This window comes from Diadema setosum, chromosome 11 (genome assembly GCF_964275005.1).
Source record: "Diadema setosum chromosome 11, eeDiaSeto1, whole genome shotgun sequence".
Taxonomy (NCBI): domain Eukaryota; kingdom Metazoa; phylum Echinodermata; class Echinoidea; order Diadematoida; family Diadematidae; genus Diadema; species Diadema setosum.
The window spans coordinates 9186394-9213582 of record NC_092695.1 but is presented as its reverse complement, the minus strand read 5'-3'; the positions used below and the strand labels follow the sequence as shown (position 1 = coordinate 9213582).

General features: G+C 38.2%; 2 protein-coding genes across 2 annotated transcripts in view; one reads left to right on the top strand and one right to left on the bottom strand.

The window, feature by feature from the left end:
* Positions 1 to 7748, top strand: part of LOC140234692 (septin-11-like) — a 32663-nt gene extending 24915 nt beyond the window's left edge. The window contains exons 7-10 of the mRNA XM_072314727.1: positions 1321 to 1417; positions 2244 to 2412; positions 3018 to 3150; positions 3948 to 7748. Of these exons, the coding sequence (XP_072170828.1) occupies positions 1321 to 1417; positions 2244 to 2412; positions 3018 to 3150; positions 3948 to 4124 (576 nt within the window). The 3' untranslated portion in view covers positions 4125 to 7748. The remainder of the gene's footprint in view (positions 1 to 1320; positions 1418 to 2243; positions 2413 to 3017; positions 3151 to 3947) is intronic.
* Positions 7749 to 11664: 3916 nt separating this feature from the next.
* Positions 11665 to 25630, bottom strand: LOC140234743 (BBSome complex member BBS7-like). Its single transcript, XM_072314783.1, has 14 exons — positions 25533 to 25630; positions 24904 to 25032; positions 23837 to 24012; positions 23162 to 23421; positions 21481 to 21547; positions 20516 to 20696; positions 19847 to 19931; positions 18339 to 18441; positions 17552 to 17819; positions 16627 to 16829; positions 15423 to 15587; positions 13505 to 13718; positions 12704 to 12827; positions 11665 to 11877 (listed from the first exon to the last, which is right to left on the bottom strand). The coding sequence occupies exons 1-14, from the start codon at positions 25569 to 25571 to the stop codon at positions 11738 to 11740; spliced, it is 2154 nt and encodes a 717-aa protein (XP_072170884.1). The 5' UTR covers positions 25572 to 25630; the 3' UTR covers positions 11665 to 11737.
* Between the last annotated feature and the right edge of the window lie 1559 nt (positions 25631 to 27189).

Sequence of the window (27189 nt, the reverse complement as noted above, 5' to 3'; positions counted from 1 at the left end):
CTGCTGATACAATTACTTGTACTACTAATACTACTACTATTCTTATTCTTATTATTATCACCATTATCATCCTCATTGTTACTATCATCATTATTATAAGGACCTACTATCTTCAACCACCTACTATCGACCATCTTCAGTAACATTCATGGACACGGGTTTTAGTCGTCCTTCTCGATCTTTACTGTTTTGGTTCCTGGACTGTTTATTTTTTTTTTATTTATTGACATATTCATATTTATGCATGTGATTCATGTTTACAAGCATTTGTACAGTTGTAGCCGTAGGGCCTTGACATTGATTATGATATACAACTGTACATGTAATGAAAAAATAAACAACACAAAATCAACTATGCAAAACGTACGGGAAAGTGAGGTATAGCGAAACCGTTATCGGTGTATCGCCTACACAGGGAGATAGGATACCGCGGAGATCGAGGTGGGTGATAAATTTTCGTGGAAATGTGATTGATCGTTGGTACAATACGTGTTCATGCTGTGCTACGTTTATTTACGAGCTGGAATTGACAACCAACAAACTAAATGCGATCACTAATCACATGTCATCGTAATTGACCAACCCATAATCAGGCGAATAATTATAGTTCAGAAGTTACAAATCCCAGCTCGCTGGCCCGACGAAGAAACCGACGGCCACATTACAGTACTAGTAATTCACCGCCCAGCGATGTTTTTCTGCTCGCTACGCTGGTGAGTAGGTCATTGGGCTGAGTGAGTGGATTGTCGTGGATCTCTCTCGCGACAAGTAACCCGTTCCCTCGCGATCGGCCGAAAGATCGAGGCCGCGCCGGGCGGGCCGGGCTGGGCTCTTGGTACCCCAACATAATATGCACTGCTTGTGTGTGTTTTCTCGGCTCTGCGTATGCGCACAAGCTGCTGTGAGATCGTACGCTGACCGGCAGGCGGCGATCAGCGCAGCCACAGTATAAAATAACGATGTAACCACAGAACTAGAGTTTTGACTAGAGTTCCGTGGATGTAACCCGGCCACCGGAAGTTTTGATAGATGGCGCTCTTTACAAAAAAAGTTCTGGCATCAAAATAATGACTAGTGCAGACGGGCTTTAAGACCCTGAAGTAGCATTCAGACAGTCTAATCATATTGGCTGTTATAATTGCGAAATTTGACTGTAATTTTTTGGGGGACATACTGTACTCTGCTTACATTGGTCAACTTGACCATAGAGTGGTATTGTTTGGTTAATACTTATGTATGCCACAGACAGACAGACAGACACAGACACACACACACACCCACACACACTCATACTAAATTTCCATGTGCTTATTTTCACAGGGTCATCTGCCCTTTGCGGTTGTTGGGAGCACAGAGGAGGTGAAGATGGGAAACAAGATGGTGAGGGCGAGGCAATACCCATGGGGTGTGGTCCAAGGTGAGCTGTTTGGCATCTTAGAATCTAGTTGGATGGTGGTGGTGTTTGGTATTGATATTGCTATTGGTATTGGTGGTGGTGGTGTTGTTGGTGGTGATGTTGGTGGTGGTGGTGATAGTGGTAGTGGTGGTGTTGGTAGTAGTGTTGGTGTTGGTGTTGGTGGTAGTGGTAGTGGTGGTTGGAAACTGTTGTTTACACTGTTCATGCAATATCTCAAGCATGTACTGGATAAGCTGTTATTTTCGCGAGGATTTAATTTTCGCAAATTTCGCGAATCTCAGTTGGACCGTGAAAATGTCACCATACGCTAAAGTAGTAGTGCGCTTATTTAGGTCTGTGTCAATTCGTGAAAACAACAGCTCGCGAAAAATGTCCGTGACCACCTCATTCGCGAAAATGTCTGTACGCGAAAATAACAGTGTATACAGTATATGGCCTAATTCAATGCAAAAACTTGCGCCCAAAGGATGGATTATGGCAGAATAACACATTACCTGGATCTCAGGCTTAGTGTTCAATGATTGGTGATCAGAAGTAAACATTACAAATTAAAATATTATTATAAGTATCAGTGTACAAATATTATACATGCAGAAAAGTTAGTGATTGTACAACTTTCAGTCATAAAGGAAGAGGGTTAAATTCAGAAAGAAAATTTCGCTGATGATCTTTTGGCTGGAGCAGTATTTAATCACAGTAATGTAACCCAAACATTTTCTCTTTTAATTTCAACAACAGTTGTTGCGTGTTTCATTTATGTCTTGAGAATATTAATTGTGTATCATCACTGATGACAATATGTTGCTTTCCAATTCACTGTGGATAGTTGAGAATGAGAACCACTGTGACTTTGTCAAGCTGCGCGAGATGCTGATCCGCACCAACATGGAGGACCTTATTGAGCAGACACACACCCGCCACTACGAGCTCTACCGCCGCTGTAAGCTGGAGGAGATGGGCTTCATGGACATTGCAGCCGACAACAAGCCCATGAGGTGAGCATGATCTGTTGCATTAGTTTATTTCTTGCATTCATTGTGTTTTGTTTTTATATTTATAGCAGTCATGGTGTATTGTTGTAATTTTCGCAGTCCTGGGAGGCATTTCATGAACCGTTTTTGTCAGATGTTTTTTTTTTTTCTGACAAATTGTTATAAGCTACTGAAATCCTTGCATCTGATTGGCTGACAGCAAATTTGTGTGACAAATTTGTTGGGACAAAACGCTTCATGAATGCCCCCCTGGTGTATTGTCATTTTTGTGGCATTCATGGTGATGTATTGGTGTTGTTTTGTATAAAGAATCCAGTACAGACCAGTACATGTGTGACCATGATTGAGTTCAGAATTGGACAATTGAGAGAGCATGATGCTTGAGGCAGATTGGAAAAGATTTATGTGAAAGGTCTTCAGATTGTATGATTGTGTACCATTAAATCGTATGTAAGAGATCCATTTGTGTATGGGGGAGGTGGGCATCTTCTGAAGGGGCAGAAGTCTTTCCTGGAATTTGAACTGCTAGGAGCAAATGTCACTTCAAAAGTTGCTAAAACTTTACCCAGTAACGCTTGCATCATCTTCTTGTCTCGTTACCATGGCAGCCTGCAAGAGACGTACGAGCTGAAGAGAGAGGAGCACATCAAGCAGCTCCAGCAGAAAGAGGACAAGATGAGGCAGGTGTTTGTGGAGCGAGTCAAGGTGAAGGAGGCTCAGCTGAAGACCATGGAGAAGGAGGTGAGTGGTGGGGATGGATGGGTCATGTGACTGCTTGTAAACCACCTTTGCTTTATGGATACATAATGTGTTCTCGCCATCTTCATAGGCTCATAAATGAGCGTGGGACTGCTTGTAACCCACCTGTGCTATATTGATGCATAGTGCTGTTTGGCCTTTTTCATAGACTGATAGATGAACATGCCACTGTTTGTAACCACCTGTGCTTTGCTGGTGCGTAGTGCCGTCTAGCCTTCCTAAAAAGGCTGTGATGCTGTTGTTAGAGCCTACAAATCCGAATGCATTAGCGCAAGGTCCTTTTGAGATTTGCTGATGTGTTCATTATTCATGAGCCAGGAGAAAGCTTAAACCACTCCCTTTCAATGATTACTTTAGATTGGCCCCTTTGACCAGTGGAATTGCTAGATTCAGCCATCAGATATTAGTGCGACAATGCATGTGTGTAAGCTGCTTCAAAAAATAGAACTCTGCTGCTTGGTAGACTGTCTACCAAAGGTTGGTACCAAGATTTGCTAATTCAAAGCCATAAGTTAGGGAAGAGGTCTCAAAAGACCCTCTCACTGGTGCTTGCCTCTCGCACGATGACCCTTGAATTGGCTTGCTTCACTTAACTGCAGCAAGAGGGCCTGTGACAAAGACTACATGCCACCTCAAATCAAATGAATGAGATAATAGAATAGGCCAAAAACAGCGTAAAAATGTGCCAATAATTTTTCTTTAATTTGTTAATGGCCACTCCTTGTATGTGTTAAAGATAGACAAGTAAGATCTCTTTTCCCTCTGTCCTTTCCCTGCAGCTCCACGAGCGCTTTGACAAGGTAAAGAAAGAGTACGCCGAAGAGAAAAAGAAGATGGACGAGCAGCGCCGACTGCTGAATGAAGAGATCAACCTCTTCAACAAGAAGAAGCAGCAGGCGCAGGAGGATGCCCTCCACGCGTCACAGACCCTGCCTACCAAGGGCAAGAAGAAGTGAGGTGGGGGTAGGATGGCTGGTGCTGTAAAACCAGAAATTTTCATGGGCGTGAGGCTTTCACGAATTTCACAAGGAGCCAAGGTTTGCAAAAGTAAAATGCATGCAAAATGAAAGTTCTCGTCTATGCAATGCATTAGATGCTGTTTGCAAAAAAGTTTCATGCCGCGAATGTTTCTGGTTTTTACTGTAGTCAACTTGGGAGGGTCCTACCTCTTGGGCTGAAGATAGACATACATTGGCAAAGCATGGAGGTGGATTGTACATTTGGGGAAGGGGGGAAGGGGGAGATGGATTCACATTCCTGATCTTGTGCTGTACTGAAAGCAGGGAGCTGGCTATTTGTCACCATTTGCACATACTTCTGCAAAGTTCACTCCATTCTCTACACGATAAATGTTTGAAAGATGTTTCACAGATCAAGTAAGTCAGGTGATGCTGTGACACAGATTATAATGCATTATAGCCCAGTTGTAGAGCCAAATTTCCCACCACTGAAATTAAGAGAGTTTTGCAAGCACAAAGATAGTTTGTACGCACAGGCAAGGCGCTGACGAGTATGTTATATTATTTTGTTGCGGTCATTATTATCTTGTCACTGAAATCTTGTGTTTGTATCAGGGAGATACTGCTTTAACTACCACAACCTGGCACAATTTGAAATGCTCGATACATAGGACAATCCATTAGTACAGGCAATAGTTGTTTGAAATTAGATTTCTCAACAGTTGATTAAAGAAGAAGTGAAAGAAAAGATCTGACTGCAAGAAAATGGATTACAGCATTAATGAGATGAATAAAAATTTAGGGAATATGTGTATTTTGCAATTTACTCCGAAGAGATGACCACTTAATTTTGAATACATAACATTAGCAAAGTAAGCAAGAACCATTGTGTTTTTGGAAGGGGAGATTGAATTGAACCAAGACTAGAAGCTTGCACAATGTGCCCAATCTTCAAAAGGAAAGTGCATTCATCATTAGTTTTATAACGCATTATATTTTGCATGGTATATTTGTTTAATTTTATCATTATTTCTTACAAATCATACAAACGGCTGCATTAAGTGAGAGCATATTTGCACTCTTGGCATCTTCAGACATAAGTATATGACTGGTAGCACATCATGTGCAGTCCATGGAATGCCATGAAAGCAAGTATAAAGGTGATGCAATTTGTATATAGATATCATACTGTCTGGTGATGGTCAATACTTTGATGATATCAATCAGTAGTCCCACATATTTAGGTCTCTGTGGGTGTCTCCTGAATTGCGATTGAAATGTATGTAGAAAGATTCAACTCTGTAAGTGACAGCCTTACCATTTTATACTTTGCATACACGATATTTGGTGGACTGGACAGTGATGAAATGCACGTAGGTTAGTGAATGTAGCTTGCAGGTTGTAGACTCCTATACAGGCAGCTTCGGTCGGCTCCATGTCATGATCGGGATTTGATGTCCACTAAGGGAAATGTTCCATATGCCGTATTAGGGTATATATCTTTTTATGTTTCTTCAGTTTCCTTTTGATTTTATATTTTGATCACTTTATGTTTTGATTGTTTTATTCAGTAATCCAACTCTGTGCTAATTTGTCTTTATTCCTGTCAGCCAATCACACGTTTTCTGTATTTCTACCTGATGCAGTCATATATTCCATTTATGTGTAAATGACAGTATTAAAAAAAACACATAAAAGATAACTAACTTGCAAATATGAAGTATTCTGCTCCTCTTACAAGGATAGTGTAGTCCAGAGAGAAAGCTGTGTGACGTCGAAATGGTGGAAATCATTACAAAACATCAGTGCAGGCTGTAATAAAGTATAGTGTGTAGAATCAGCAAAAGTTTATAAGACCGAATGTCAGGAAGTAGTGTAGCATGGCCCCATCTGGGACCTTGAAGTAGCCATCCTGGTCACGGTGCCGTGACGTTGGCATGAACACCGCTGTTGTTGAGAGACCAAATAGACCAAAGCGTGGTTCTTTCCTTGAATGTTGTTTACGTTCACTCACTCCAACTCGAAGGATGTGTGAAAGGTGTGATAAACTTCTCATGTCAACAGAGTTGTCATGAAATGTTTGCATTTCCAAAAATTGTGATAATAGTATCATTTCCAAAAAATAAACAGTATAATTTCAGTAACATAAAGAATACAATTTGCTATTAGACGGCTGTTGGATAAGATATTTGTTTCACCACCTACATCAAATGGTCTTGATTTTTAGTAAACTGCAAATGTTTTGCTGCATTTGTGAAATACAGATATTTTGGGAGATAATCAACTCTGTCCTAGGATTATTTGACGAGTACCAGTGTGTACATCAGATAAATTCTGATAGGTTGGTTTGTGTAAATACTGTCATATATTGGGTTTAGTTTTAGACATGTTATCTTTTATCACTTCCCCAATATAGGATCTCAACAGACAACCTGTGCAAAAGATGTGGAAAAACTTATTCTTTTAGTATTTCGGTCAGTCCACATAGACAGAGCCACAGAAAGACATCTTGCAATCAATATCTCTAGATGCGGATGTTTTTTGTGTGCATCCTTTAAGCACACTTTTTATCAACAGTATATGAATATTGAATGATATAGCAAGGCCATATTTTTTATACCATATAGTTGGGGCAGATTTTCTTTATATTTGGTGCTATGTATACAGCTGGATGAGGAAACTGTTACATACAGACCTGGGCCCCCATTTCATAAAAAAGTTGCTATGATAGCAACTCTTGCTGGAATGGCAGTTGTCATGGTAATGACAAGAATCCAGCTTCCTGATTGGCTGTTTGCTACAGGAAGTTGCTATTCCGGCAAGAGTTGATATTCTAACATCTTTTATGAAACGCGGCCCTGGTGTCTATACAATGCAGAATGCTTCTTCCATGGAAGCATTGCATGTCCTGCAGACATTTCTTTAGAATATGTTCATGTAAATATCCAGAACTTTGACAAACTAATACTCCGTATTTATTCTGTACAACTTCCCTTTACTGTATGTTTGTTTCTAATACCTTCCCATATGCAAGTTCGTATTATTTATAATGCTCTAAACTTTAATGTACAATATCTGTTATATTTTAGTGAAATCAAAACTGAGAAGCAGGCTTAATAGGTGTGATAATTGATATAATGTAGTTTTATAATGAGTACAATGTTATAATGCATTTTTCTACCTTTCTCTGTTCTGTTCTGAATTGACTGTTCAATCATGGTTTATGTGCTGGTAAGCCTCATTTGGTTCTTTCGTTCAGGATTGCTCACCATCACAGCTAAAGCAAGTTCAAGCCGACGATGGAAATATTGGCTCACAAGAATATGCAACTGAATTCAGAGGAAATTATTGTCATTCGATGATGTAAAGCAATAAGCTTCTATTTACTGAATCAAGTGTTCCTCATTTGAAGTTGTTTTCTGTCATACTGTCGTACAATTCCACAAAACATCATTTGAAGTAGTAAAGACAACAGAGAATAGAATCAGTAGAATGCTCCTTCTTCATATGCTATTTTAACTCGATATGAAAGAAAAAAGAAATGACGTATTTGTATGCTGCTAATATGAATAGCAGAGGCAGCAGAAATATTTATAAATAAAAAAGAAAAAGAAACAGTAATTATTGATTGCCATGTATCTTGTGTCGTGTGATTTTTCAAGTCTTAGATACACTGCCCACACACTTAGATTTCCCTGTTGAAAAAAGAATGAAATTGTTGATTTTGTTTCCTGAATGACTTCTCTTTATTAGTGCCATTACAAAGACTTGATTTATCAGTCATATTACACATCATATCCTTTTTCTTCATAAATATGTGTAATGTTATTTTACAAGCATTAAAGGACAATTTCACCTTCACAGACGGGTTGAGTGAATGCGACAATATTAGTAGAACACATCAGTGAGAGTTTTTGGAAAATCAGACAATCCGTTCAAAAGTTATGAATTTTTGAAGTTTCTACTCAGTCTTGGCTGGATGAGAGAGTACTATATCTCGTGATTTCACATGTGTACAACGATGGAAAGAAAGTATAAAGAAAATTCAACATATTTTCACATTTCTTGCATAATAAAAGAACACTTGACTTGCCTCTTTCAGAAGGCAGGGGGCATAATACCCGTAACATACATCAGCAACAAGTCAAAGAAATATGCACTTCATTCAAAAAGTAAAGTTTTGTGAAATTCTCTTTTTATTTTCCTTATATCATTCTACGCATGTGACATCATACACTGTAGTAGTCTTCTCATCCAGCAGTGATTGCACAGATACTTTAAAAAATCATAACTTTTGAACGGATTGTCGGATTTTCCTCAAACTTTCACCTTTGTGTTCTACTAATATTGTTGCATTCACTCAATCCACATGTATGAAGGTGGACTTGTCCTTTAAACAACAGAAAGTTCAGTGAAAAACAAATACGGTGTAATATCATAAACAGTAATCAATGCTCATTCAAAGCATATCTAATTACACAATACATCTGTACAAATAAAGCTCAGTACTGCACATTTCTACATCGCATGAGTACATAAGGGAAATCTACACATGAAGTTATTTAACATCCTTGCAAAACTCCATGACTATCACATCAGAGACCTAGAGAAGTACATGCCTAAACACTGCATAAAAGTGCACATTCTATTGTGAAAATCTCTGTAAGAGCCCATGTTGACAAAGCTACATACTGTAACAGTGGAAATTTTCGAGTGCAAATGCCAAATTCATCTTACTCGCCAGAGTGCAAAAATTACTTGAGCGAAAATATCCACTTTTACAGCAGTGCACATCTAGTTGTATTACACTCCTTTGCATGTTGAAGGTTGGGACGGAATTCTTACGCAGCAGTTTTGTTAGTGTTTTTTTAAGTCGCTACTTCAAAAGGCTATGTTGACACTCGCATTTCAAACAATAGCATTCTGCTAGAATTGTGAGGAAACTTTGAGGGTCTTCCAATCAAAATATAATTCACCTTGTTACATTACATGAGTCACAGGAAGAAATCCCATTTCCTCCTCTTCCTCCTGAAATCCACATAATACAGTAGTGAGATCTCTCTATATCCCTCCTTCCCAGGGTTCATACTCTAGCCTCAGAAAGTCCTGGAATAGTTTTGAAGAACAGTCCTTGGCATTTCCATCTGGGGAAAACATTTATGTGCTTTGCTGTATTCTCTACTTCCCATCGCTTTTTTGATTTCTGTATACTGTATATGGCGAATATTTCGTGAGGTTTTTATTTTCGCGAATTTTGCGAGTCGGGTGCTATTCGCAAAATTAAAGACACACAAAATTATTGACCCTGATCTCGATGTGAATGTAACGCATGCGTGTACACTTCTCTGTTCCAGTACAAGACTCCACGATCGCAAATTTAACCACTCGCGAAATATATAGCGTATACAGTACTTTCTTTTGGTCAGGATGAATTCACAGAGAAAGGGAAAATAGTGACAAATTTTATAATACATAAGACAACAGTAGTCCTTTAATTTCAACTCTCTCCAAGCTTGTGCAAATCCTGTTCCAACAGAACTCAATTACATGTGGTGCATCATCATGTTACCTGTGTAATGCCAGAGATCATTTAAGGCAGAAAAATGCGCTTAAAGCCAATTTGGGCAATATAACCTACAGTTTTCTAACTTGTAAATAAAAAAATTGTATATATATTTTTGTGGAGTAAAGAAGGGTAAATTATACATCAATTTATAGCTTAGCATCTGGTGAATTTGGATCTGCCCAAAACCATAAAATCATTTTCCCCCAACCTTTTATTTGGCTTTCATGATGATGCATCACATATATAGGAAAGCATGCCTGCCCATGCATGACATAACTTTCTCAATAGACCTCTTCTTCCACTCTTCCTGTCGTATAAACATCAAACTTCTCATCAGTAAGTTCTCATTTCACCTACCATCTTTAATTCCTTGAATGTCTTCAATTTGACGACAGCTCTCCATATGCCATCAGCAAACCTGATTTTGAACAATCATCTCTGATTATGACGAACTAAGCAATTTCATGAAGCGTTAAATGCCGATTGTCATAACCATGATAATCCCAAAACTTGTATGATGGTAGTTATGTGGCTTGCTCTGCTCAACAATAGCCACTTCAGTGAAAATCAAAGTCCATAAAGAGAATTAAAACAAACAAATTTGTGAAAAGATTAACTAATCGTAGGCGAGACATATCTAGAATGTTATAACATTCTAGCATCCAGGGCACTTATTGCACAAAGAAAGACAGGCAGATCAGCTTGTTCTCAGAAGTGTAGAGCAACATGGCAGTCAGATGGATCCATGTTTTTGTACAAGGAGGTGATTTAAAAGACCCACTAGATGAATACATCAATAGCAGCTACATGGTTTGACTACTACACCGAGCAAACTCTATAAAACACAGGACGACAGACCAAGAATTGCCTAAGTTATATTCAGTTCCTCTTTACAGTGTATCATGTCAAAAAAACATTCCCATATTATGACATACTTTAAACAGAGCAATCTCAACATCATTGTGGAAATGCAGACTTATAAGCACATCTGATTGGAGAAAAATAAAAAACCCATTGAAACTGAAGATATCCCAGTTTGAATATCCTGGATTTATTGCCAAGTCTCGCGTTGACAATAATAAGGACTAGTTATCAACAATCACAATGAAAAAGAGCCTTAATTCACCGAAGTGTAGTCTATACTCCTTTGTATGGAGCGATGACTATTCAGAAGCTCCCTAGAGGATTGCTTTCACACACAAACACATACGCACAAACGCACACACATACACACATTTAGGCTTAACACAGACACAGAAACACAGATACACAAACACATAAATACACACTCAAATTATAAGACAGTTGACGAGTGCTACAGCACTTTCCAAAAAGACATGCCTTTGGGCAGTCAATATCACTTGCAGTCAGTGACCAGACAGGATAGAATGTAACTAGTATAAAATAGCTAGAGTTACAAATATTATGTGCTCAACATCTCAATCTAGCAGGCACGCCCTATTTGATGCTGACCTACATTCAGTGCCATTGTTCTGTCTCCACACAGAGAAAGATTGCCAGTTTTCTGTAAAGGAGGAAATACTCAAATGACTGAATTTGTGTAAGGAATATTATCTTTTTGTCATTTGTCAACATGTCACTATCAATAGTGAACATTTATATGAACAAAACACAGCAAAATATTCATGTTTAATTTGCACCCTTGGTATAGCGAGATGAAAATTGGGTGTTTCATACTTTGCTGACTGTCAACAATCTTGCTTGCAATGGTATAAATTCATGTTGAAAAAAAAAAAAAACAGTAAGAAAATATTCACACATTTTCATTGACATGCAGGGAGCACATTGTATTGAAAATACCCCAAATTTTAAGGCCTCAAAATATTCCACATTTACAGTAAACAGCAGAAATGAATTTTCACAAAGAAAGGACGCTAGACAGCGTTTGACAGTCTACAGACATTCCTTGGTGTCAAAATTCTTCTTCACAACACCTAACTGTGAAAAGAAGTGCTAAGGGGATCTTGGTGTTGTCATGGTGACAAAGGCTCTGCCTCATCTTTGGTGGTTGCCATGAATACCCTCAGACTCCTCCCGAATCAAAGAAGCCCACCAGGTTGTCGAGCTCGTAGTTGTCAAGGACCTCCAGAAGCTGTGGGACTTTGGTCTTGACGTTGGAACCCTTGAACTTGAACTTATCAATAAACAGATCTGTGATCATACCTGTGGTAAATACAAGTCCAAAGAAAAAGGAAAATACAGTATCCAATTTAAGAGTTAGGATAACGTTATCCATAATGACACAAAAACTGATGGATAGAAATACAATTAGGCATAAATTATGCTTTCCTCTGAGACTTGGCAGAAATGGAGTGAATTTACGTGCTGGAATGTTTCATGAATGATACAAGTTTATTCCTTCTCATTTAAATTCATAAATAAAAATTCAGCAAAAGTTTGTGTGAAGGTCAACAAGAAAATAGGCAGTGACACAATTCCATAATCTAATTTGCAATGCAGTTGAGATCACAATATCACTGTTTTGTGAAAATGTGAAATGATAACATCCAAAACCTTCAGTTGCCACAAGTTCACAGTTTTAATTAGACTATCTGTTCATCTGATTTTACTCTATACAGTAAAAGCCACCTAAAACATGGAATGGCATTTGGATATAAAGTCACTGAGAACTGGTAGTTTAGTTGTAGCGGTGCTACAAGGCAAATGTGTGTCCATTAAAGACCCGGTAGTGTGGGGATACCATGGAGTGGGAAGGCTGGTTCAGCTCATATATTTTTGAGAATCCTGTAACGAATTGTACAGTTTTTGCACTGCATGTAAGTACACGCAGAGGCGAAGAATCTCAGCTGGAGCTAACCATTACTGGTGAGCATACGCTTTGATGCATATATTTGCTGATGGGTGCTATTCATGTTTTACGAATGTACCTCAGTGGGTGGCGAATGAGGATCAATTTGACTGGACGACCCATGAATGCCCATGCTACCAGGTCTTTAAAAAACTGGTCATCTCAAACCCAAGATCTCACCATAGAGCCTCTCCAGGTGACATGGCTGCTTCTTGTATTCCTGCTGGAGCCTGTCAGCATCCGAAAGGATCTGTCGGTACTCGGGGGACATGAATTCCAGGTCTCCTTCGTGTATCTGCAGCTCCTGTTCCAAGCATAAAATGTGGGAAATTTGTACCATATCATATCATAATTTAGCTGCAGATGTAGTCCTCTAGTGAATGAAATGCTACGGAAATACCAAATGAAGCAAAAATACATGCATGACCCAATTCCATAAATGCCTGATACAGTTGCAGTGAACACTGATTTTCTGACTTTTAATTACTCAAGTCCCTAGGCCCTAAGCTGTCTAATAATTTGCCTGACTTTATAACAAAAAGCAAACAAAACAAAAGAAAAACTGATACCAAGGAGTATGAAAGTGAGTCTCCTCATGACACATTTACAAGAAAATTGGCCGGTCCTGCAGCAATACCTACATTTTTATTTAAGCCAAAAGTAAGGTCCCCTCCCAACTCCTTTTCACAACGGCATCAAGACACATAGAGGTAAATATGCAATTTGATTCGATTAAATAAATTAAATCAAATCAAATCAAATCAAATCAAATCAAATCAAATCAAATTATATTATATTATATTACAAATGTATATTAAATTAAATTAAATTAAATTAAATTGAATTAAATTAAATTAAATCAAATCAAATCAAATTAAATTGAATTAAATTAAATCAAATCAAATTGAATTAAATTAAATTCATCAATTCAATTCAATTCAATATGTTGTCTCTCCAAGTCTCCTACAATCAAACACTCACCTTGAGGGCATCGACCAGCTGCACCTTCTTGGCCAAGAGAAGCTGGTACTCCAGCTTGGGGTGGATCCTCCTCAGAGTGTTGGCCACCGACTCCTCGGCCAGGTCGTAGGAGATGTTCAGGTTTATCTTGCGCTTGGTGGCTTCCTTGGACAGAACGTCCTTCAGGATGGAGATGGTGGAGATGTTGTCCGATCTGAACACACCCTCGCCCTTCCTAAGTTTTGATTAATAATTATAAAGAGTTCCTATTAGTCCTCAGCAAATTGCACAACATGCATTAGCTTTATTCAGGGATGATATTGAGGTTTGATGAAAACATCAGAAATCAAAATTTTCAGGTGATTTTGATGCATGGAAAAAGCAAAATGTGTATAGACTTGAGAAAAAAAATCTGAAATCAGATTTAAATCTACAGAATATCATGCCTGTTTATTGCAACTGATTGACAAATTGCCCTTCATTGATGTAAAGAAGCACTGAATTGATCAGTTGTTTAGTAGTAGCCATGATAAAAACACTGTTCAATTCAGTGCTTAATTACATCAATGAAGGACAATTTGTCAATCAGTTGCAATAAAAAAACAACAACATTTTGACGGAAAAATTTCATGAATTTGAATGCATTAGCTTCTTCGCCTAATCTTAAATGACATCAAATTATATTATTTCATATAATGGGCAGTTGATCAATTTATGAGAAAAACATTTTATCCCCAAATTGAACCACTGAAATCATATTGTACATCTGTAATTGAATGCTCAAAGGTCTTTCCACACCACCTCCGGAAGAGAAATATTACTGATCAGCCATGTACACCAATTGATCAAGAAAAGTGAATGGTTTGAACCAGTTTGAAATAGGACTTCTGCACTGCAATTATGTACTGCTGCAGACTTTCATTACTCTAAAATTAAATAAACTTATTTATCTTTGTATATCATTTTTACGTCATTCAATGACACAAATTAGGGTAGGTGTGTTTGGGTTACATAAGTTTTATGACATTGGTATAATGGAAGATCACCTATGAGAAAATGAAGCCCTGGAGTACTAGGGTTTAGTGAATATTTAGTCATCACAGATGGCATTTTTTTCTAGCATGGCTACTGGTAAAATGGTATGATGCATGATACATCTTGAACATGAAATAATTCACAATTGGTCATTACATAATTATATCAATCTATTCTAAATGGCAACATACGTTTCATTTGAAAATTTTAGATATTTTTCTATTCATCATATTGTTTGAATGAACATCATTCATTATCATCAAACATGGCAGAATTAATATGTAGGGGCAGTACAGATATACCGATATACCTGAGAATTATAAACCATTCCTGACTGGATGAAGTAGCCCAGTGAACCCCAGAAGACAGTGGGAATGCAAGTTCCACAAGAATGAATAACTTTGTTTTTGCACTGCCATGCAAAAAACCAGCAAGAAATACATACATACAACACGCCAGCCCAAACCCGAACCCAACGCAGACCCGGGTCTGGGTATTGCGCCAACGTGTTGTCTACATGTATTTCTTGCTCTGGTCCTTCTCTAACCCCCTTTCCTCTCCCCCCCCCCCCCCCCCCCCCCCCAAAAAAAAAAAAAAAAAAAAAATTTCATTATCCAAGCACATTTGCTTGCCCTATCTTCTTCATCCCCTACAACACACACACACACACACACACACACACACACAACAAACTCACTTACACATAAAAATGCACACAAACTCTACTGTTCAAATCAATAGATTAATAGATAGATAGATAGATAGATAGACAAATAAATAAATAAATAAATAAATAAATAAATAAATAAATAAATAAATAAACAAATAAATAAATAAATAAATAAATAAATAAATAAATAAATAAATAAATAAATAAATAAATCAGCCTTGAAACTCTGCTTACTTGTAGAGGCAGTCCAGCTGGGTGTCCAGAAACGTGGAGAGGAAGTAGAAATTGATGGAGTCTCCCGGAGGGGTGCGTTCAGGTATCTCAGGGAGACAGGAGGCGACCCAGGAGTGAATCTCTGCTAGGCTGAACTGACCTGTCAGCTTCAGCTGGTTCATTGGTCTGTGTACACATGTATGGTAAAGAAGCCCACGTTGAAACCAAATGAAATCAAATGAAGGGAACCAATACTTAAGGAATACTGTAAAACCAGAAATATTTGTAGCATGAACATTTTGCGAAAATATTTTTCAACTGGCATTCAATGCATTGGTAGACAAAAATATTTGCTTACATTTTACTTTCACAAATCTTGGCTCCTCGCAAAATTTCAAGCTCAAAAAAATTTCTGGTTTTGCAATAAACACTGCTGAAATGTTCAGGTGCTCTCAGATAACTCCAAATCTATTATTATGACTCATGACAGGATTCAGTAATTACAGAACAGAGCATCTCTTTCTTGTGAGCTTGCCAATTCAATACATAAGAAAGGGATGCTTACGGAATTGATTAGCCTGCTTAGTTCCATAAGCAATGGTGATTACTATCATTTTTCTCTGATTACCGGATTCTCTCAGGTGTTATAAAGTTATATTTGAAATTGTCTGACAATACCAAAACACTTGAACATTTATGATGTCATTTCTAAAATGTTGACTCCCTATAATTTCCCTATCTTTTTGTCACAATATTAAACATGTGCCAACACATTCCACACATAGTCACAATGAAACAAGAGAACTGTAGGGTCCAGCACTAACCTGTGAGGGACAGTTCATCACTAAGTTACTTCTGCGGATACTACATTACCGAATTTGAACAATAATTGTGATGAGCTTCTTTATGGATATTTTCCTAAATCTGGACAAAACAGATTTTGTAAAATTGGAAAAGTGGTATATATTTCTCACAGGTACCTCTATATTCTGTTTTCTTCTCTCTCTCCCACAAAAGCCCAAATTATGGCAACCTTGGGGGAAAAAAAATACCCAACAACACAACTTCTCTCCTTCATCATCAACAGCACAAACTGTAACTCCTGGATCTAGACTTTTATAAAAGGAATCAGACATAGCTTATTTTAGCTAGAAACCCAATAGACTCAAAATGACAACTATCGCTGAAACAATCTTAAAAAGTTCCCCTGCTTCCTGTTTAGTACCTGGTGTCATCCAACATGTGGGTGCGCTGGTGGAGGGAGAGGGGTTTGATCTGGTACTGCCTCAGCTGACACATCTTGGGCTGGAGGCGGGGCGTGATGTAGGCCTGCAGGGTACCATACTGCCCCTCAATGGACCGGATCTTTAGCTCTAGTCGTGTAGTGTTGGCCTGGCAGCGGTAGGTGGCCAGCAGAAAGTTTCCATTCTGTTGTAATAACACACACAATGAGAGAGATGGTATGTGGTTTATGATCTATACCACCAGGAACTGTTCTCTATTATAGAAATTCTGGGGCTGCCAGCTTTTAAGAATGTAGCTTATTAAATCAAAGCTATGTATCCGGTACTAATAGTTGGCAAGAAACTTGACAGTGAGACATTGGAAACATTTCATTCATCATGTACTGTGTATGTAATGCATGATCTTAAATGCACTTTGCTAGATCATATGCAAGACAAATGCATAAAAAAGTATTTGGCTCCATGGAGATAGAACGAAATAAGGGTGAATTAGAATGTACAAAATCTACAATGGTGCATGACAGGCAGTACACCATTTGTTATCATTACTCAAATATATTTCAGTATTTGTCAGAACATAATACATGTACCCAAGAAGGGAAAAAGGAAAAAAAAAGAAGAGGCTAGACCACACATGCATGATCTGGAAGCCCAAAAAGCTGAGACAACAGCATTCTCCCAGAATCTTGGGTAAAGGTAAAGGTAAATGCAGGGAAACGCTTTAAAGAAAGAACTGCCTATTTGACTTTATCTATACTTCTCTAACAATGAAAAATATCACCACTGTAAATTAAGTGCTATCTCTCTGCACAACATACTGTGTTGTAACCATTAATCTAAGGTGGTTAAAAAAAAAAGACAAAATTTTAGAAACAAACACTATTTGTCCGTCTTCCTCCAACTGACCTCTGTGTCACAAGCACTGTAGCTGACCACTGCTGTGTTTTTCTCCGTGTCCAGCAGGTCAATTGGGACATCACTCTGCAGCAGGATGTTGTCGATGGGCACCTGGACCTCGATGCTCAGGGTGTAGCTGGCATCGTCGCGGTTGAGCGAGAAGCGGTCGTTGATGTTGAACTGGGGGACAGCAGAGATGGCTTTGTTGTTCATGGCCTGGTAGTGGTACTTCTCCCGCTCCTGCATCACCTTGGCTTGAAGAGATTCCAGCTCCGTCCTTTGAAAAAAAAAAATCATCATTAAAATGCACAAGATAAAATGTGCCCTTCAACAATATTCTCCAAAGAAATACTTTAGGTACTCAAAGTACTCTGACTAACTGATGTTATAAGACAGATGAAGTCTTTTATTTTCAGAAATATAATGAAAATTCTAACCACAGGGTTTAAAATTCTGTTTAAAGAAGGTTTAAAGTCCTTTGATCTAATTGAAGGACATATGACCTCTCCTCAACGGCATTTGAAACCCCCTTCACATGGATCATTCTGTGTGTTCCCTACAATACCAGTCATCATCCACATGGAACTATTACCCCATTGCCAGCCTTGAAAAAGTTTATAAGGGCTCCTGCATCAGGTGGCTTTCTGATGATATCATAGGATAGCATGGAAATTCAGCGGAGACATTCAAATATCAATGGGAGAAGCCAGATCCATACAAAGGTAAAGTCTAAATTGTGTTTCAGTGTCTGACCAAGTATTGTCCTAAAGCAGTGCTCTGTAAGCATCTCACTTACTTGAGATGAGAAATCTTGCTCTGTGATTCTTCTGAGACTTGAATCTTGTCCCCTGGTCCTGCTTCCTTGTGACTGGGCTCTGTGGTCAGGCCCTGAATCCAACCTGAGGTAAAATAAAAATAACAAGAAAATCTTGGTATACTGTGAAAGACTTGCTTTGTGGTTTTTGCTTTTGTTTTGTAGGCTTATGTAAGTGATCCCAAATAATGGAAATGTAGTAAGAAAAATACTATAAACTAGAAAAGCACTCTGAGAGCGCAGACCTCCGCCAAGCATTCAGCTCATGTCCACCACTGATCTTGTTCTTCCATAGAGATATCATTGATTTCCACTCATACGTACTTATAGCATTGTGTGCTGAAAGTCGCCCGATTTCCAAATATAGAAGCCTTTGTTACGTCATAAACCCTCAGCTGCATGGCGCGTCTCGCCTTAGGCAGAAACTAGAGCACGCACTTTCGTGCGTGCATGCAAACCTCAAATACGCGCAGCCTGAACTCCCTAGTTCATTGACCCTCCCTGCCAAAATATCAAAAATCCTTCATAAATTCCCCCAAAATTTAATCATTTGTTACTTGTATCATTCTAAACCTTTCCTGCAAGTTTCATCCAAATCCGTTCACTACTTTTTGAGTTATTTTGCACACAGACAGACAAACAAACAAACAAACAAACCAACGGTAACGAAAACATAACCTCCTCCCTTGGCAGAGGTAAAAAGAAGAAAAGTCATACACATGACAACCAGTTATTTGAAGTCTGTGCTTCAATGAAGAGGTAGGGCACAATAGCTGTAAGAGGGAGGGAAATACAAATTGGTAATGAGAATTCAATGATCATTTTAACTGTGTTGGGTGGAGTGCCTATAAGTACGATGAGGTGTTGGGGTGAATTCATATCAAGTACATGAGTGAACGTATGCTTCTCAACATCGAGGAATATTGACTGCAAGAGAACATATTACGGAAGGCACACATGAAAACAGAATATAAGGCATTCCAACATTTTGTGTAAATGGTCCATTTGTGATGTGAAGCTCACATGTATCTTTGGTTTTCACACAAAGAAAACAAACCAAAGAAAACTCATTTGCTGGCTAAAAACAAAGTCACAAGTGTCACATGCAAAACTGGACATGACCTTATATGCCCATAGAAGGTCATGACATATGAGCCACAAGTAGAAAAACCAATTGCACAATATATTCCATGTATCACTCATTAGGTTCACAGAGAGATGTTCTCACTTCACGCTAAGTGATGGGGTGTCATTAACACTCCCCATATTTCAGGTAATCGTGTTCGCACGAAAACATGGCTATTCAATATACCCACACACAAAAAAAGAACTCACATGTGCATTTCATGTTTTTTTGTTTTTTTGTTTTGTTTTGTTTTTTGTTTTTTTTCAGTGCAAACTTTGCAAAATTTACGATTACACTATATACACTTTCCAGAGATGTAGGGGAAATGATAATCTCAAAAAAAAAGGTAATACAAGGCACTTACCAGCATAAGTGCACGCTATGACTTCATCAAACCCTGAAGAGTTCACCACACCTCCCTGGATGGAACTCACACTTTCAGACAAAGTCTACCAGATGGAGGGAGAGAATGAATGAAGGAAGTAGACTTCCAAATGTGATGGTCAACATTACAAAGTTATATGGACTGAAATTAAAAGACAATAGGGCGAAAATACTTTGACAATATTTGCATTATAAATGGGTCATTTTGAAGGTGACTTTCCACATGACTTTTGAAGGTTATTTGTCTAAAGTCTAAAAACAGTCAGAATAGTTTACTACACAATGACACTATGCTGTAATTTTTCTCTCTTTCAGCACACATAATAGATACACATTGCAACAACAACAACAACAAAAAACAACTTATAAGGACAAACCCATGTTGAAATCCCATAGATAAATCAACATAAAACTTTTCAAAAAGCACCAAAATGCCCTGTTTGAAACAAGGAAAGGTGGGTTCAAAAAGTTGCCTTCTTTTCCTAAAAAAGGCATGAATATTGGCTTTCCTTCCTGTTATCCAATTCAATGTCATTCAATACAATGCAAATATGCAGTGCAAATAAAAAAAGGTTCTAGGTTTCAAGAGGTAACAGTGCTCCTTGTCAAACATGAGCCAGTAGCCGAGTAGTCCTAGCAGTGTACTTACAGTACTGTATCTCTGGATAGGTTCATCAGCCTCATTGTATCCATACACCTCCACCTGACCGTCATCCCTCCCCACCAGCAAGTCGAGGATTCCGTCTGCAGTGATGTCATAGTTATCCATGCACAGAATACCCCCACTGCCCTTCTCATTTGGGATCTCCCACTTGTGGTTGGGGGAGACTCTGGAATTACAAAACAAACAAATAAAATCACTATGTGTCCTTTTGGCAATTCACCTCATTGAACAGACAGGAATGAGTAGCTCTGATGCAGTAATTTTACAAGAGAAATATTAACATTGCATTCTGTAATAGATACTTCCAGAAGAACTTTATCCAGGAAGACATTCAAGTAATTACATTAAAAGTATTAACATTAAAAAGCATTAACATAAGACAGATAGGAAAGAAAGAAAGAAAGGAACCAGTCTAAAGAATAAGACAAAGGTAGTCTCCAGACCTGGACAGCAAGATTTGTTTTTGGAATAGCCACTAGGATATGACGTAAGATATTTATATACACTTGCAGTTTCGTCGGATATGATTTTCTCGTTCAATTTCCATATGCTTCTATATGAAAACTGGTTCAGAAAACTTTTTTTTTTTTTGAGAGAGAGAGGTATGCCCTCATTTACAAGTAAGATACAAGGTGATGCAATAGCATTCTTACTATTGCATGATGAAAATTGATTTTCTCACTAAATGTGTATAGTGTATGATAACAGTCAGTCTCCTTTTCACATTTGTTTTCTTGAATGAAAGTGATTAATCCCATAGTACTGAAAATAGATTCTAAAAGAAGTCAACAAATATCTGAGTAAATGTTGTTTTTTGCTTGCATGGAAGGTATTATTCAGTGCAAAAGGTATGTGTCAAAATGATGCACCATAAATGTTATTGTAGATATGCTTCATTGATATACATTGGAAAAAAAAAAAATGTGACGTGAAACACTAGGGGTGCTTACCGGTTTAGTTGCACCAGACCAATTTTTCCATCTGAGGTGCCATAGAGTACCTCTTCCCCATCATCACCTACAACAAACAAGTAATATATCATATACATTTCTCAAATCAAGGTTACTAATTGGATACACACGATCGTGTGTCATTAGTCACATATTGGTCAAGTTAGTGGTTGCATGCTGACACAACACTTGCTTACTGCATAGTCCTCAAATGACTTACTGTACACTCCCCTTGTCCCAATGAAGATCCCTTAAAGGACAAGTCCACCTTCATATACATATGCCATTGGAATGAGTGAAGGCAACAATATTAGTAGAACACATAAGTGAAAGTTTGGGGAAAATCGGACAATCCGTTCAAAAGTTATGATGTTTTAAAGTATCTGCGCAGTCACTGCTGGATGAGAAGACTACTACAGTGTAAGATGTCACATGAGTACAACGATATAAGGAAAATAAAAGGAGAATTTCACAAAACTTTATTTTTTTGAGTAAAGTGCACATTTCTTCAACTTGTTACTGACGTTTGTTAAGGGTAACATTATTCCTCCTGCCTTCTTAAAGAGAGAAGTCGAGTGTTTTTTTTTTGTTATGCGAGAAAAGTGAAAAAATGTTGAATTTTCTTTACTCTTTCCTTATATTGTTGTACACATGTGACATCACAAGCTATAGTAGTCTTCTCATCCAGCCGTGACTGAGCAGAAACTTCAAAAATTAAAAACTTTTGAACGGATTGTCTGATTTTCCTCAAACTCTCACTGATGTGTTCTACTAGTATTGCTGCATTCACTCAACTTACATGTCTATGAAGGTGAACTTGTCCTTTAAATAAACACTGGTTGTAAGCCAAAACCACATGAGCATGAATGGACGAGCTGTTGAGATCTATGTTCCAGTTACCCTTTGGCTTGTTGAGAAGAACAAAAACAAGTAAACAAAGTGAAAACATAGTGAAATGACACATCTACATGCAAAGAATTTTTTTTTTTTCACTTAGGTTGTTATGTTGCTATAAACAGTCTATTCCGTTATGCGCAACTTGAGAAAATAACTGCCTATTGCCCTCTGTTTTTCCTTTGTATCCTAGCTCCAAATTTTCCTCAGTCCTTTCTCCCCCCCTTGTGTTTTAGTCCCATATACAATCTGTGAAACAGGTTCTACGAGAAAACATCACTGTCCTCACTTCAAGTCTCACTCTGTGTTGTGTAACTACCATTCACCAGTCTACGCATCCAGCACAGCACAGACAGTGCATTTAATACTTTATTTACTTTTCTTTTTTCTTTAAATGAACCAAGCGCTTTTCAACACAGTCAACTGAGAGGGGCAATGAATATTCAAGATGAATACTTAATCTAATACCTGTTAATCCAAGACTTTAGTTTCTGTTCCCACTGGCATGCCTAGCCCAACCTTGTAAAGCTAAGCACCGCAACCACAGTGCTGACATCACTAAATTGCACTGCGACATAATTCTGGATTTCTGGCAGGGCCAGCTTGATTATTCAAAAGCCCGTTGAGCACATTAACAGAGCTGAGGGTAATCAAATAATATCAATGGGGCTAATGGAGAGGACCCATAGCCCCCTAAAATTGGTGGGGCCACACAGCAAAGGAGAGATCTGTACATCTCTACCAGGAACCAAATCTTGGGGACAATGCAGAGGGACATCTGACCCACCTCCATCATTTGAGAAGAGGCACAACGTCTGAGGAGGTCCAGCCACTTCCACCTCGTACAGGAGGTTAGATCCCTCCAGCACACGTAAGACTCTGTCCTGGCACGCTAGGATCGGGGTCACCTCTTTGACCCGGGTCAGGGGCAGGCAGAGAATGTCGTTGATGCGGTCGCTGCACAGGTAGTAGTTCTCATCTTTGCAATCCACGTAGTGGTTGAAGATATAGCTACCACCAAGGAACAGGTGGCTACCACACACCCACCTGCAACAAGAAATAACGTCAAGTTCATTTCTCACCATCATGTGTCACTAACATGACCATTACTTTTTCTTGCATTTATGACTTTTAGGCACTTCGTCAATCCAATCAGAAATATACATTCCTCTCAATACAGCAAAGTAAACCCAGGTAGGATGTTTTGCAAATTTTTGCAGAGAAAAAGCTGCTGAAAACTGCTTATCTGATAATAGCGAGCCAACAGAGTAATAAAATTTACTCAAACTTGACTAAAAATTGACCCATCCTAGCAGAATCTTCATCAGAGGCAAAAGGACCATTTTGGCCATTTTGTCACTGTCAGAAATTCTAACTTTTGCTGAAACTCTTCTGGAATCATTTCAAAATAAACAAGGAATATTCATACAATGAAGTTACAGTCATAAGCACTGCTTCTCACATTGTTTTGATGCTTTCAGTCAGGTTGGTATCAAATCCCAGGAACTGCTTGCCCTTCTTGGTGAAACCTTTGACCTCTGACCCCGATGCCACAAATACCTTGTCTGTCAGAGAGCCTAGGGTGCCACCAAGCTCTAATCTTGTGATCTTAGGTCCTGGCAAAGTCTTGAAAGCCATCTGCATGGATAAATATTTTGATAATTGAAATTGAAATGTATTTGTACTTCACTGATTCAGCTGCATTCATGTTACACTATATCTGTATTCATATTTATTTCATAAACAAGTTTCGATATAAAAAGCAATAAGGTTTGAAATCAAAATCAATATTACATCCTTTCTTCTTTACTGAGTGAAGAAATGTTCATATCAAAACCTCAATGGTTTGCAAATTGGAAATACATGTGTAATATATGTTTCTATATAAACTGTATATAAATTGTTTTCATAGTTCATGAAGTACAGAATACACATTTTTACATAGGGCACAATATGCTGCACAGCTATAGGTGCATACTTTTCACAAAGGTGTGCTATTTACATGTGCAACAAACGTAGGGGAACTTTGGGTTCAGCCATTTACTGGATTCCATCTTGTGCACTGCACTGCTTCGCCACAGATGGCGCTATTCCATAACACAGATATGAAAAGATAATTTGATAAACACAGAGTGAGTTACAACATTTTTTTTAATCATTGTGCAAAAACAGATATCAGAAAATTGTTGCTCCTTTCAGAAAAACTTAGTCAAACACACATGAAAAAAAAATCAATAAAAAGTGTTATCATAAATTGATAATGCAAGGGAGTGGAATATAAGTACTCCCTCATTCCACAAAATATTTGATATGACAAAATCAATTAATGATTACAATCCAAGTATATAGTTATAAAAACAAACAGAATAATAATGCTCTATGAGCAGTCCCAACTGGCCCAATCAATGGACAAGCATATCTACTGTATATAATGCAAAATCCACATGTGAGATCTGCTGGGCTGAAGTTTGTGAGTCGTACAAGCATCTTCAAGTCACATCTAATATGCTTTATGAGTCCAGTCCTTACCACTGCCTCCCCCTTCTTGATGTTAAAGCACTGGATGACACCAGTCTGATCAGCCACAGCCACCTTCTGAGGCGTCTTGGCTTTCTTCTCGGGCAGCAACCTCATGGTGCGGGGCGATGTTACCCCAACCTGGTAATCAGGCAAGGATAGGGTCGAGTTTCAACGTTAACACCTTTCAATACACTACACTTGTACATCAGCAGAAAAATTATCACAGTGTTGTGCCGTATTCATTCTTTCTTTAAAATGTACTAAACTTTTTTTTTTCTTCTTGTTTGAAATTTTTTGAGGACAGAAATTTTTTGTTACTAACTCTTCACCTGCAACATCCAAAAGAAAGAACAAATATAATAATGATTGATAAATTTGACCAATTTACGTTGCTTTCTTGCACTAAAGCAATGAAAATTGAAAAAGCAAGTATTGATGTGGATACAATGCAAGTTAAGAGGGAGACAGAGGATAGAGAGAGAGAGAGAGCGAGAGAAGTACATGAATAAACAATTCAAATAACAAGACTTACAAAGTACAGAAATAATTTACCAAAGTTTTCATGCGAGAAAGCAAAACCAGACATAGATCTATATGATTCTCTGACACTTGTATTCCCCTGCATTGCACTAACTTACCTGGAGATAGTCCACCCGGTTTAAACTTAATTCCATCATCTTGCTGTGTATTTGGTGGCTGCCTTGACAGTCTCAGAGAAGGGAGAGCTGGGCCTTGCCTGAAATACAAATAAAGTAGTGCTACAATTACGAAGGACAAATAGACAAAGGAAAAGAAACCAGAACATACTACATTTTAACCAAATTCAAATTTTCCTTGACCTTGCATTCATGTTGATGAGAATATATTCTCAGGACATCAGCATTTTAAGGACATTTTCATGCATGGTTAGTTGTATTGCTCACAATGCTGGAACTGGATGGAGGGCACGATGCTACATAAGCACTTGCAAGATTGCCTGGGGCAAGTGAAAATCAAAATTGGACAAGTGTTTTGGAACAATGACTACGAATTAGTAAAAATGCTTACCCAAATTGTGGGCAAGTAAAGTTTTACAGCCACTTGTATTTTTAATTTCCCCCTACAAACCCACAGAGTCAACCACACAGAGGCCCAAAGATAGTGTCGATTAGTGACTGTTTAGTGATGGAATGCACTTTCATTTTATTTCAACAACTTTCCAACTGGCAACAGTGCAACTGTTATTTAGAATCTAATCTAGTGTCAAGTAGAAATTCTAATTTAATTTAATTTAATTTAATTCAGTGAAATTTAGTGAAGAAGCCCCGGAACGCAATGTAGCCAATGCTAAACACTCAATCGCAATTGAATTGAACCAACTTTCAACTTGTTAGAGCTAGGACACCTACTCCCATATGTTCAAGCATGCGAATAAAAAGTGTGATGTTTATTCAAATAGTTGTGTTTTATGTGTCGTGTGCTTGCATCATGTTTCCTTCCAAGCAAACAAAAACAAAGAGAGCGAGAAAAAAATAACACCAAAATAAACACACGGGACTGTACAATTTTCTTGTGAAGAGTATGACGGGATCGCCGCCGGTTCAAAAGCGTAGTGCCATTGCCTTCAGAAAACGTCGAAGAATCATAGATGTATTGTTTCTAGTCATGTCAGTCATATATTGTTATCTGCCTTGAACTTACCAGCTCGAGGACACTGATGTAATTTTAAAAGTAAACTTTAAAGGCTTGAATGCATGAGTCCCATTACAGTCAACGTTGCTACGAACGCGACATTCGCTAGGAATGCAATACTGCTGAAGAAAGCGATCAAAATTAGGCATTGAATTGTTGTGTGTGCGTGTGTGTGTGTGTGTGTGTGTGTGTGTGTGTGTGTGTAGGTACGTGTGTGTGTGGAGATCACAGAACTCTTACACAGTTCTGTGGTGGAGACGTGTGTAACATACCCTCAGTATGGTAGCCTTCATTACTCAATTATAAATTTATCAGAAAAACAAATCAAAACAAAAAATACATATCATGAAATATTTCATTATAAACTGTGTGATGACAGCAGATGCAAAGACGAAATACTTACAAGAGATTACGAGTGGGATTTGCGGTATCCTAGTTTCCACCAAAGAGCTCATCACATGAGATAGACGAGTAGTTAATAGCGAGAAAAACCAACCGGCTCAAAAAACTGTTGTGTTGATTAGCTCAGTCTTCCCATATGTCGCCGTGTGTTGTGTGCGTATGTGTGTAGAGTGTGTGTGTGCTCTGTAAAGTGCACGTGCAGGAGCATAACCGTGGCCGTGG